Source organism: Lethenteron reissneri, chromosome 17 (genome assembly GCF_015708825.2).
Source record: "Lethenteron reissneri isolate LAM-NWPU_2019-01 chromosome 17, ASM1570882v1, whole genome shotgun sequence".
Taxonomy (NCBI): Eukaryota; Metazoa; Chordata; class Hyperoartia; order Petromyzontiformes; family Petromyzontidae; genus Lethenteron; species Lethenteron reissneri.
Genome location: NC_083795.1, coordinates 15,655,897 through 15,669,146, shown reverse-complemented (window position 1 = coordinate 15,669,146; position 13,250 = coordinate 15,655,897). Strand labels below are relative to the sequence as shown.

Below are 13,250 nucleotides of genomic sequence, written 5' to 3'. Positions count from 1 at the left end.
TGTTTCATTTGAAGCTGATAATTATCCAGAATAATTAGACTTGCAGATTGAAAAAAAACGAATGTTCTTGTTTTTAATTAAAACAAATACTTAATGCATATCAATAATAATTTGTGCGCAATGCTCGTACACCGTGTGTATAATATACTGCAAATGGAAAAAGTGGTGTTTTACATATACAAAATAAAGAGCAATGTGGCCAAAAGGAGTTGGGTCTCAGGCTGATGGTTCAATGACCATTGCCTCCAAAAGCCCGGATGCCTCTTCTTACCCACAATTAATTTCCCTGGTCCCCAACCTTTAGGGCTCCCCAGCCTTCCACGTCTAATATCAGGAGAAATGGACATGAATATGCCGTTTGTAATTTAGTAGCACTGACGGTGGCAATGCCTACATTCCCCTTCTCCACAGATCGGCCCTGTGAATTCGGAGCCTGGCAACTTCGAATCGGGGCCCTGATTCCCACAAGATGAAGCATGGTGATGTGTGGATGTGTGCTCCAGGCAGCAGCTGCGTCTAACCAAATTCCACTGCAGCCTTGCCCATTGTTCCAAGATCATGTAGGTGGAGTGATAGCTCGACAGCAGCAAGTACATGCCTCTTATTGAAGATACTCTGCATTAGTTTATTGTTTAAGCAGGTGTGAACTTAAGAGACTAAGATACAGTAGTCTCATTTCTTCAATAGTAGCATGAGCACGTGCACTGTTATAACTGATTCACCTGTCCACAGCCTGTAGAAAAACACTATACGACAAAATAAACAAGCAGATTATGTATCCACATACATAAAATGGTGATTACATACTTTACTGTATTTCTATATTGATATAAAAGAAATGTAACTTAATGTTCTTAAATTGTGGTACCTGATATCCGTATTTAAACTAAATAGTTTTAGAAGAATAAACATTCCAATTTACTTCGGCCATGTACAATGATGTACGCCATTTACTATACAGTCTATATCAATGTTGGGTGGAACACACAGGAGTCATGAAGAAAAAGACTTGAAGACGGGGTATAAGCATAGCAATGTGTTCTCGTGAATTTGCAGGCATCGCAAGCAAATATGGAATTCTGGGGGGGGGGGGGGTGCAGCACATCTCTCTACCACGTCACATGTTAACCCCTTGCGTGCCTGGTCACTCCAGCCAGTGAATGCTGCACACAGGCAAGCCACACTCAGCACACGCAGGATATGCACATGCACATCCACCCTTGCAGTCCAGTGGGCGATAGCCTGCACGCGTACGATCCCTAGAGAGATGGCATATGCAAGATCAATAGTGAGACCATGAGGGACAGCATTTAAGGCTGAGGAGGAGGACGGAGTGGGTGGAGAGTGGAGGAGGCAAGAGGAGGAGGAAGTGGGCTGACTCACATCACTGTGCTGTGGCACACTGCTGGCTCCTGCCACTCCCGCCATGGATTACTGCTTGCCAACAAGAATTCTTTGTGGATGAGAAACGATGGCGATTGTGCGGTAAGCAGGATTGCGAGGGTGCTGATTGGGAGGAAAAGCATCCCACGGCAGTGTCCTTTGTTCATCCACTGAATCTTTTCTCTTGGCTGTGGGAGGGTTGGTGGGAGGGGAGGCGGCCATGAGCCCGGTTGTGTGCTGCTCAGATGTGCACTGCGTCTGTTATGTGCATCGACTCTCCATCCTCACAGCCTGGGCTTGGGTTCCAGGATAAATAACCATTGCACAAAGATCTGGCTAGGTTCATGTCAGATTGGAATAAGGATGGGAAACGCACCCCATGCATTGTTCATATATTGATGCTAGCAACATAGGATTTTTAAAGAATGGGATTTTTTTCGAAGGCATACATTCAGGACGGATCATATTTTCGGCACGTTCAAGGTGAATGATCTGGGCTCGTGCTCCTGTTGTTGAGGCACGATAAATCGGTAAGGGTGAATTCATAGCACTGGGGCATGAATGTCACTAAGCTGCATCGTTTGACCATGTTGGGTGTTGCAATAGGAAAAGGGGCCGTGTCCCTTTGTGTTTTGCAGAGATCGCCTCGCTGACGCAGGTTCACGATACGCGAACACCATCAATGTCGCACAGTGCCGGCGCGAATGTGTCAATGTGTGTGTGTGCACGGGCATTGGTGTATATTTGCATGTCAGTGTATGTGTTGGGGTGTGTCTGTGTGTCGGTCGTGTGTATATATGTCTCTGTGTGTGCGGGTGTGTGTGCGTGTGGGTATGTGTGTGTCTTTTGGTGTGTATGTACTGTATATGTCAGTGTGTTTATTGGTGTGTACGCATATATTGTGTGTATTCTTGTGTCGGTGTGTGCAAGTATGCGTGTCAGTGCATACATGTGTGTAGTTAGTGTAGTAGGTGTGGTTGTGTGTGTTCTCCTATCGTTGTTTCTGCCTGGCACCGTCACCTATGTCACAACGCACATCCACGTTTTCAATCATTGGATGGCTGTGCCCCTACTGTCTCGCCCCAGGGTACAGTGGCGGCCCTGATGGCTCGGGCGGGTAGCTTCTAAGGCCCCCTTGAGGGCCTCGCCGCATTGCCACCATTGTGCGCCGTGCCTACCCCAGACTGCCTTCTTTGTTTGATTTTAACCCTAAGGTGAAATTAACTGTATTCGTTCAAGATTCGCTATGTACTGTGTAATCGGCACAATTTAGTTTCATTGGGCCGCCTATCGCAAAATTTGGAGCCACTATTTGCGCATGAGTTCCAAATTTTAAAAATTAAGCTCCGCTAAGATATCTGGGTATTCTTTTTGACAGGGTTAGATTTTAAATTGTAGTGCAAAATAAAACACCGTGACAATCACGTGCACAGAGTAAGCTATATATCTCGTATTTTCTTCCATCTCCTCGTAAGTGGAAGGGGGGAAACCGAGGATAACGCTTTTACAGTTTCGCGTTTTATCAGAGACCCCCAATCGGCATTAACGTTTAAACAACAACACCAACAACAACTCCATCAATGGGCAGCATCCAACCGTGGGGATGTATTAATTGTCACGGTCACAGAGAGTGAGGGGCCGCCCACACGCTCATCGCTGGGGCTAGGCTCTCAAAAGTGCTGGACAGCGCCAGACCCCGGGGCCCGTCATCAACGGAGACTCAGCTTGAGCTCTGTGGGTGTTGGATGGGCAATGCGTGAGAGTGGCCAGTGGGTGGCGTGAGATTATCTCGGTGCCCTAATTGAAAGACAATTCCCCTAAATCGCCAGCGAGGGTTAGACATGGCAGTTGTAGCACAGACTACGGTTGTAGTTGACTTACGGGTATCGTAAACTATATCTTGAACTTCTTTCGCACCGTGCGTAGCCAACCGTGCCTAATTGGAGGCCCGTAAAGGGCAGAGCTTGCGCTGTAAGGATGTACTTCGCTTAAATTTGAGATGTGCAACTCCTGTAGATTAATGGGAATATATCGCTAAGTACAGAAAGCAATGGCACACAGACTTGGCTCAAAACTGCTCATATTGCTTGATATACAGCGCATTGAACACACTGAGAAACAACATGCCAGGAGACTCGGGTCAGAAGTGGTGATTGCAGTGTTGACTGGTGAATCTGGATCTCAGGAGTTACCCGCATCCCACTGTGTGTGATCTATGCGAAGGGGGGTGTCGTTTAAATGCTGGTCTTGCTCGTCACAAGTGAACTCATAAACAACCGTATAAGATGCCTAAGGAACGCAGACTCTCCGTACAAGAGAGGTCATCGTCCTTGAGCACGGACTGCATGATATATAAACTACAACAAATTTCCCCTTTTGCCCCCCACCCTCCACCCCCGTGGATTACGGTCAGGGCCGCCCAGAGGCTTCCGGAAGCCAATAGGCAGAATACCGTAGACTCGTAGAGGGACCTCATATTCATCCCCGACACACACCAGGCCCCGTTGTGGGGGGGGGCTTTTTTATATTTTCCCCATTTGCCCCCGCCGTTGCTGCTCTCCACTGCCCGGGTAAATAGTATTTTCCCGGAGCTCAGCCCCGCACAGAAGTTAAGCCATGGACGACAATGTCGTCCATGGCTTAACCATGTATAGATTAGCCAGCCTGGCGGCTCAGCAGCAGACCGAGCAGCTCGCAATCGGAAGGTTTGCGAGTTCATATCCTGGTTGGGGGTTGACTCGTGACCATCATCCCTCTGGGATCGATAGCATGCATACCATGTTGTGGGGAAAAACAGTGGTCCTCATGTAGCCAAATGACTTACGTGAATCGGTGATCATACCACGTCAGAAGACGATGTAGCACCAGTAAAGGCTTTGCTCGAACTCCATTGCTGTTAAAGCTTGCGTCTAAAGGGATGATCCCATCTCAATGTATTTTTTAGGTGAAATTGTTACGTCTTAAAAAAAAACTACTAAGTGCTGTATCTGAATTCATTTGCAACTCCACTTGTGACTTATAACGTGATGGAAACGGAATCGATGCGGTGATGGCGTTCAATACCATGCATGCGGGTTACAGTGTTCCCTTTGTGCCAGCCTCAGGCGTGCACGGGGGGGGGGGAGATTGGATTCGAGGGGGGGGGGTGACCGTGCCGTGTCGCCCTCGTCACCATCTATTTAAGTGCCATTGAGGAAGATGGGGCAAGTTTCACTTGGCGTTTGAAACGAATTGCATCTCAATTAGATAATTAAATGTGCCCGTATGAGGCAGTGGCTCTGTGATTTATACGAGGCCCAATGAAGTGGGTTGCCTTGTGATGGAGGACACCAGGGCGCTGGACATGCAGTCCAGAGCAAAGGGCTTGCGTAGCAAAACCTTAAAATAAAAGTGATTTAAACTAGATTAAAAGCTTTCGTGACTGCAGGAATTACTCTGGTTCTTTCGGTAAAGTCACGTAGAAAGAAAATAAATTAAATAATAATATAATACGACGTTTCGATTGCAACACAAGCAACCATCATCGGGTACGGATGAATGAGAAAAACAAACATAGTAAACTCAGAAATACAATGCAATACAACCAGAGAGTCGGCCAACACAACCGTCAACACCCAACCAGTAATGGTAAGGCCCACTATTTCAGAAGCGACCTGGCCACAAATGATAGCTTAACGAAGTGGCTTATCATGTGGAAATTGATAGCAGCCAAATACTCTAAACGCGTGATGGTGAATCTAAATGCGGAGGGAAAACCGGAGGACCCGGAGAAAGAGGCACGCGACCACGAGGACAGTGACATGCAAACTCCAAATATACAGGCGTCAGGGTCGGGATCGAACCCACGACCTCTTATATACCAAGCAAGGTAGTTAACATCTCGCCACCGGGACACCCTCAAGGACTAGGAGAGGAGAGAGTGGCTTTCAGGGGGGGGAAAGGCTGGTGAGCAACACAGATCCTCGCTTGAATCAAGGAGACTGCAGGTACCAGACGAACAGCCGCACCATGCTCTGCAGTAATTTATTTGTTGCCTTCTGTGCCCGCAGGTGAAAGTCGTTTCGTCCCCGGGTGAAGAAGGACAGTGACTGGAGTAGGCAAGCGGCTGTCAGGGGAGCTCATGGGTCGTGCGTGGTGACGAGAGACGAGAGACCATGCTGCCGCGCCGGGGTTTGTCCCGGGTCGGTGGAGGTGGGGGGGCCGCCGGAGGTATAAAGGGAGAGGGGGGCGGTCAGGGAGGCCGCTCCAAAGGGGAGCCTCCCACTCCACTTTTGGGGGGGGGGCGGGGATCCAAGGGGGGAGAGTGCGGCACCCCCGAGGCGCTCATCGACTCGCTGCAGGCCGCCAACGAGGACCTGCGGGCAAAGCTTACCGACATTCAGATCGAGCTACAGCAGGAAAAGGGGAAGGTGGGAGTTGCTCCCACGCACGCTCACACACGCATGGACACACACGCACGGACACACACGGCTTTACAGGCGGGTGCTCGCCGATTGTACATAACTGATTGTACATACAGTGAGGGAAAAAGTATTTGACCCCCTGCTGATTTTGTACGTTTGCCCACTGACAAAGAAATGATCAGTCTATAATTTTAATGGTAGGTTTTTTTGAACAGTGAGAGACAGAAGAACAACAAAATCCAGAAAAACGCATGTCAAAAATGTTATAAATTGATTTGCATTTTAATGAGGGAAATAAGTATTTGACCCCTCTGCAAAACATGACTTAGTACTTGGTGGCAAAACCCTTGTTGGCAATCAGAGGTCAGACGTTTCTTGTAGTTGGCCACCAGGTCCCACTCCTCTTTGCAGATCTTCGCCAAGTCATTAAGGTTTCGAGGCTGACGTTTGGCAACTCGAACCTTCAGCTCCCTCCACAGATTTTCTATGGGATTAAGGTCTGGAGACTGGCTAGGCCGCTCCAGGACCTTAATGTGCTTCTTCTTGAGCCACTCCTTTGTTGCCTTGGCCGTGTGTTTTGGGTCATTGTCATGCTGGAATACCCATCCACGACCCATTTTAAATGCCCTGGCTGAAGGAAGGAGGTTCTCACCCAAAATTTGACGGTACATGGCCCCGTCCATCGTCCCTTTGATGCGGTGAAGTTGTCCTGTCCCCTTAGCAGAAAAGCACCCCCAAAGCATAATGTTTCCACCTCCATGTTTGACGGTGGGGATGGTGTTCTTGTGGTCATAGGCAGCATTCCTCCTCCTCCAAACACGGCGAGTTGAGTTGATGCCAAAGAGCTCCATTTTGGTCTCATCTGACCACAACACTTTCACCCAGTTGTCCTCTGAATCATTCAGATGTTCATTGGCAAACTTCAGACGGGCATGTATATGTGGTTTCTTGAGCAGGGGGACCTTGCGGGTGCTGCAGGATTTCAGTCCTTCACGGCGTAGCGTGTTACCAACTGTTTTCTTGGTGACTATGGTCCCAGCTGCCTTGAGATCATTGACAAGATCCTCCCGTGTAGTTCTGGGCTGATTCCTCACCGTTCTCATGATCATTGCAACTCCACGAGGTGAGATCTTGAATGGAGCCCCAGGCCGAAGGAGATTGACAGTTCTTTTGTGTTTCTTCCATTTGCGAATAATCGCACCAATTGTTGTCACCTTCTCACCAAGCTGCTTGGCGATGGTCTTGTAGCCCATTCCAGCCTTGTGTAGGTCTACAATCTTGTCCCTGACATCCTTGGAGAGCTCTTTGGTCTTGGCCATGGTGCAGAGTTTGGAATCTGATTGATTGATTGCTTCTGTGAACAGGTGTCTTTTATACAGGTAACAAGCTGAGATTAGGCACACTCCCTTTAAGAGTGTGCTCCTGATCTCAGCTCGTTACCTGTATAAAAGACACCTGGGAGCCAGACATCTTTCTGATTGAGAGGGGGTCAAATACTTATTTCCCTCATTAAAATGCAAATCAATTTATAACATTTTTGACATGCGTTTTTCTGGATTTTTTTGTTGTTATTCTGGCTCTCACTGTTCAAATAAACCTACCATTAAAATTATAGACTGATCATTTCTTTGTCAGTGGGCAAACGTACAAAATCAGCAGGGGATCAAATACTTTTTTCCCTCACTGTAAGTGGTCTTTGTAAAGAGTCGCGCAGATGTCCATTGAGGAAATCGAATTGTGGCAGGTGTCACGCTTGGAGAGGGAGAAGGTGCAGGAGGTTCGGTATGCCCGCGACCAGGAGCAGAAACGGCACGCGGCACTGCACACTGAGCTGAAGGCGAAGCTGCACGAGGAGAAGCTCAAGGACGTGCAGGTGATGGAGACGCAGTGAGATGGGGCGGGGCGGGGGTGAGGGGCCGCCCATAAATGACGTCACGCACCTGGGGGGGGTCAGACATTTGTGAAGATGTGTGACGAGGGGGGGGGGGTTTGAGAAATGTGACGTCACATCAAAATGCGCAACTTTAAATCAATATAGAATTGCTATAACAACACTACCGTAATTGTTATAACAACACTCCTACAACATCAGAGTGCAGCACCACATTAAATACGCACTACAATTACAATAGTTTAGAGCGATTTGAAGCATGTTTTATTTTCAAAATGGAAATGTGGTTTTGGGGGGGCGGCAGAGCTTTGTGACGTCATATTTGAGGAGGGTCTGACTTTTTGTGACGCCGTGTGACGAGGGGGGGGGGGTCAAAAATCGTCCAAAATTGCGTGACGTCATTTATGGACTGCCCCTGGGGCGGAGGGCGCAGCATGAGTGAGATGCCCAGTTGCAGGGATCATCCATCAAGATGAAGATGTCATCGTAGGCAAAGCCATTTATGCCACCATACCTCGCAATAATTCCGCAGCTACTGCACAGTCAACATGTGACCTCAAAGGTCTGCCCTAACAGTATCCCACCGCATGCTCTTAGGCCTTGCTCCGCCTTGGTCAACGGACTCGTGGCAACCATTCCAACGCCTGTCTGGGCAATATGCTCTTCCCCCATCCTGCACACGTGTCCCATAATAAAGGTTTTAGGGTTACATCGCGTTATTTATAAAGGTGTCACAACCCTCCACCATCCGACATGGCCAATCAGTAAAAAATGTGTCACGTTGACAAAAGACAAATAGTTCACTACTTTAGCCCACCGATGTGTTGAAGAGTGGATCCACAACAGTTATAATTTGAGTAGTAGGACGTTTCGCTGGAAATTACGGTTTTTAAAATTTTATTCAGTATCTCGGCGGTGACAACAAACCGAAAAACAAACCGAAACCCGAGGGGGCGCCCCCTCACTCGCGCCCTAAAGGTCCCGCTCAGTCACCGACCCATCCTCTGGGCCGGGATCACCCGTGCCACAGCATCGGAGAGGAAGCCTCCCCTTCCAGCCACGCACACCTTCACCCCCGGTTGCCGGCGAGGTCCTCCCCACCCCCCCCCCCCCCCCCCGCCCTAGCCCACCCTGGGCAGCGGCCACTTCCATCGTTCCCTTGCGGCCTCGCGCCCCATTTTCCCTTGGTCCATCTCTACCACCCTTTCCAACAGTCTCCTCGCAGCATAACATGTCTCCAACGGGGACGTCCGGGACCCCTCCAGCCCCTTCTTTCGCGCTTTCCACAGCGCCTCTTTCGTCGCTCCTATTACAGCCCACACCCGGTCCCTGTCCTCCCTCCCCACCCCCCGCAGCTCTCCCCACATGACGTCCCGTGCCGTCACCCTTGATAGAGCGAAACGGGCCAGCAACGGCTTACTCCTCCTCCAGACTTCCTGGGCGAAAGGGTACGCCACCATCACATGCGCCGCAGTTTCATCCGCGTTGCAGCCCCTCGGGCACTTGGGGGTATGTGCCATTTGGCGGCTGTACAAGAAACCCCGCGTCTCCAACCTGTCTCGGACAGCCAGCCATGACAGATCCCGCTGCTCCTTCGTGAGCACTGCCGACGCCACATTCGTCCAAATCTTCCCGTGCGTCTCCCTCCTCGCACCGGCCACCTCGTCACAGGCCTCCTCCTTCTCCGCCGCAGCCCGCACCTCCCTGGGGGCCCACCGACCCCCCCACCGGCTCAGGCCGTGCTGCCCGACGTAGCTCCCCACCACGTCGCTAACCCAGTCCCCCGGCCAGTCCATAGGGGTGCTCCTTCCTGCCTCAGTCATCCCGAGCCCCCGCAACCGCCACGTCAGTCGGTACCTCATATACCACGCTGCCTTGCCCCGCGGCTCTGCAGAGAAGAACAGCCGCAGCGCATTGCAGACAAAGGTCGATTGCAGGGTATACCCCACGTTTGGGGCACCCCTCCCCCCATTCTGGACCTGCAGACACATCACGGCCCTCCTCACCCTCTCCATCCCTCCCCCCCAGATAAACCTGAAAATCGCCGTGGTCAAGGCCTTAACCTCCCTCCCACCTGGCGGGAACACCTGCGCCAAGTAGTTTAGGGATGGTAATATTTCTGTTTTAACCACCATAATTCTACCGGCCATCGTGAGCCGCCTCCCAGCCCACTTACCCAGGCAGCCCTTTGCCTTCCTCACCCCCTTCTCCCAGTTACCTTCCCCCATCCTATCCCCACAGAAAAACACCCCCAATATCTTTATCCCCTCTGTTTGTAGACTCAGCTCCGACCCTCGAAAAGCCTCGGGTCTCCAAAAACCATAAGCTGACTTTTCCCCACACTGACCTTCAATCCGGAGGCCGCGCAGAACCTCCCCATCCCCTCCATTGCCCTCCATACCGATGCCACGTCCCTGCATAGCACGGCCACGTCGTCCATGTACAGGGTCACCTTTCCCCGCTCCTTGCTCCCCGGTATTACCACCCCCCCAATCCTCTGGTCATTCCTTATCATCTGCGCCAGCGGCTCCATGCACATGACAAATAGCACTGGGGACATCGGGCATCCCTGCCGCACCCCCGATTCCACTGGGATGATCCCGGAGCATTCCCCATTTATCAGGAGCCTGGCCCTGAGCCCCCCATAGAGTCGCTTCACCCACTCCACCAGGGGCCCGCACACCCCCATCCTCTCCATCACCGCCAGCATGAATTCATGAGAGAGGCGGTCGAAGGCCTTGTCCAGGTCCAGACTTAAGATCCTCAACGGGCACCCCCTCTCTCTCTCGCCTTCAATCGCCTCCCTCAAGACCACCAAAGTGTCCGCGATCCTCCTCCCCGGGACCGCACACGTCTGGTCCGGCCCCACCACCTCACCCACCACCTTCCCCAGTCGCCCCGCCACCACCCTTGCCACGATCTTATAGTCCGCGTTCAGGAGGGTTATTGGCCTCCAACTTCCCAGGTCCCTACGCTCCCCCTTCCCTTTATAAATCAGCGTCACCAGGCCCTCCTGCATGTCGTCCGGTACCTGCCCCTCCTCCAACGTTTCCCTACAAATTTGCACAACATCCTCCTTCAGGAGTTCCCAGAATTTTATGTAAAAGTCCGCCGGGATCCCGTCCGGGCCTGGGGTCCTGTTCTTGTTCAGCCCCTTCACCGCCCCTTCCACTTCCTCCCATTGTATCCTCTCCCCTAGCGCCTCCGGGTTCTCAACCCTCTTCCCCAATGCTCCCAGCAGCTCCTCCCGCCGCCCCCCATCTATCCCTTTCCCTTTATACAGCTCCCCATAAAAGTCCTCCGCTACACTAATCATCCCTTCCGTCGTCACCTGTCTACCCCTAGTAGGACTAACCAGCTCCCTCATTTCATTGTCTCCCTCCCTACCCGCCTTAAGGAAAAATCGTGTACACTGCTCCCTATCCTCTGTTGCCCTGACCCTCGCCCTATACACTAATTGCCTAGCCCTCTTTTCCAGGACTGAGGCTACCCTCCCCTTCATCTCCGCTATCCTTTCTTCCACCGGGAACCCTAGCTCTAGCAGCCCATACAACCTTTCTAACCTAGCGTTCCATTGTCTCAAATCCCCACCCACCCCCTTTCTTCTACTGTAACACTGAAAGAACGTTCTGATCCTACACTTTACATGCCCCCACCACTCCACCCTCGTGGGGAAGCACACCTGCAGCGTCCTCCAGCTGGCATACGCTCGCTTGAATTCCTCCACCAACTCCTGCTCCGCCAGCAAGCCCACATTCATCTTCCACACGCCCTTCCCCCTCTCCACCCCCCCTGGGATCACAAGCCCCGCCACCACCATTCTATGATCCGAGAGGGGGAAAGGTTCCACCCCCGCGCTGCCCACGTTTACCTTGTCGGAAACGAAGATAAAGTCAATGCGTGACTGTGCTCCCCCACTCTTGTCCGCCCACGTGAACTCTGGCCGCGTGCCGTGCACCCTCCTGAACGTATCCACCATCCCAAAGGTCCCCATCAGCTCCCTCAGTTCCCTGTGTAACGGGTTCCGGAGACACTTGTAGATGTAACTTCTTTATTACAATACAACACTCCAACAGTCCTGATACTCTGTTACAGCCTAGGTACACAGCCTAGATACTCTAGATACTCTACTCTGGCTACGCTCGCCCTCACAAGGTCGTAGAGTCGGGAGTTCCAGAGTCCCACCACTGGCTCTCACAACATCCCAGGGTCTTCAGATGGCTGGTCGTGGGTCTTGGGTCTTGAGTTACAACTGGGCCCCGATCGTCCAGGGAGCTCTCCTTTTATGCCTAGTCCAACGAGGGGTGGGGCCGTGTGCGCCACCAGACATCCCACAGAGCACACACAGCCCCCCCCCCCCCCCCCCCCCCCCCCGTTGACGGCGCCCAGGGGATTAAGCGCCTGGGAACTCAACGCCTGGCGCCCAGAGGCTTAAGCGTCTGGACTCGCCTGGGATCCCAGAGCCCCCAGCAGCCCCTCCCTTCTTATGTCACTACATTACCCCCCTCTACGTAGCCTCCAGCCGTCCCGGCTGTCAATAATTAGAAAGTTTAAATTAACGAAAGGGAGAAAGAGAAAAAAAAATATGCGAGCCTCAACAGGAAAAGAAACGAGAACAAGAAAGCAACCATAAAAACCATAACCAACCTGTACAACTCTACACTATATACAAGCATCAATCAACAAAAAGGTGAAGCAATGACACGTGAACAAACGACCCGTGGCACACCTAGCCCTCCTCGGGATCCGCATAGAAAACGGGGAATTAACAACAACAAATATACAGATTCCGACGCGTTGGATGCACAACCAACACCGGTAATCGAACCGAAATCACACAACCACCGCATGGATGGCAGGGATCCACACCACTCTGCCAGCCTCCCATCAGTCAGGTGGAGAGAAGGCGAAGACCAACATGTCGAGCATCCCTCTACACACACTTATCCGGACGTCTGTCTACGTCCCGGGTCGAGAAGTCGTACTTCAGGGCCAACCCATGTACTGGGCAAAGAAGTCGCACTTCAGGGCTGCTCCAGTATCTACATTTTTAAATATATATATAAAATTTACATGACAACCAAAATAAATCTGCCTGCTCCTGTCCATAAATGGTGGCCGCACACGCGAACCGCATCTCCAAGGCATCACGTGCTTGCGTCCCAGCAGCCCTCAATGAGGACCACCACCGACATTACATGTCAACCGTTTGCACCCCCCGCCTTTCCAACGTGGCGTCTCCATCCTAAAACCACACACGTCGGCCATATCGGGGGGGGGACTTCAACCCAGTCTCTCTCCAAGACTCGCATCGCAGCATATAGCTGTACCGACCGATCTGAGACCCAACCTCTCTCCAAGACTCGCATCGCAGCATATAGCTGTACCAACCGATCTGAGACCCAACCTCTCTCCAAGACTCGCATCGCAGCATATAGCTGTACCGACCGATCTGAGACCCAACCTCTCTCCAAGACTTGCATCGCAGCATATAGCTGTACCGACCGATCTGAGACCCAACATCTCTCCAAGACTCGCATCGCAGCATATAGCTGTACCGACCGATCTGAGAC

General features: G+C 51.5%; 1 protein-coding gene across 1 annotated transcript in view; it reads left to right on the top strand.

Moving 5' to 3' along the window:
* The first annotated feature begins 1,176 nt into the window (after positions 1 to 1,176).
* LOC133343563 (janus kinase and microtubule-interacting protein 3-like) overlaps positions 1,177 to 13,250 on the top strand; it is a 40,791-nt gene continuing 28,717 nt past the window's right edge. The window contains exons 1-3 of the mRNA XM_061553254.1: positions 1,177 to 1,485; positions 5,433 to 5,792; positions 7,531 to 7,659. Of these exons, the coding sequence (XP_061409238.1) occupies positions 5,538 to 5,792; positions 7,531 to 7,659 (384 nt within the window). The 5' untranslated portion in view covers positions 1,177 to 1,485; positions 5,433 to 5,537. The remainder of the gene's footprint in view (positions 1,486 to 5,432; positions 5,793 to 7,530; positions 7,660 to 13,250) is intronic.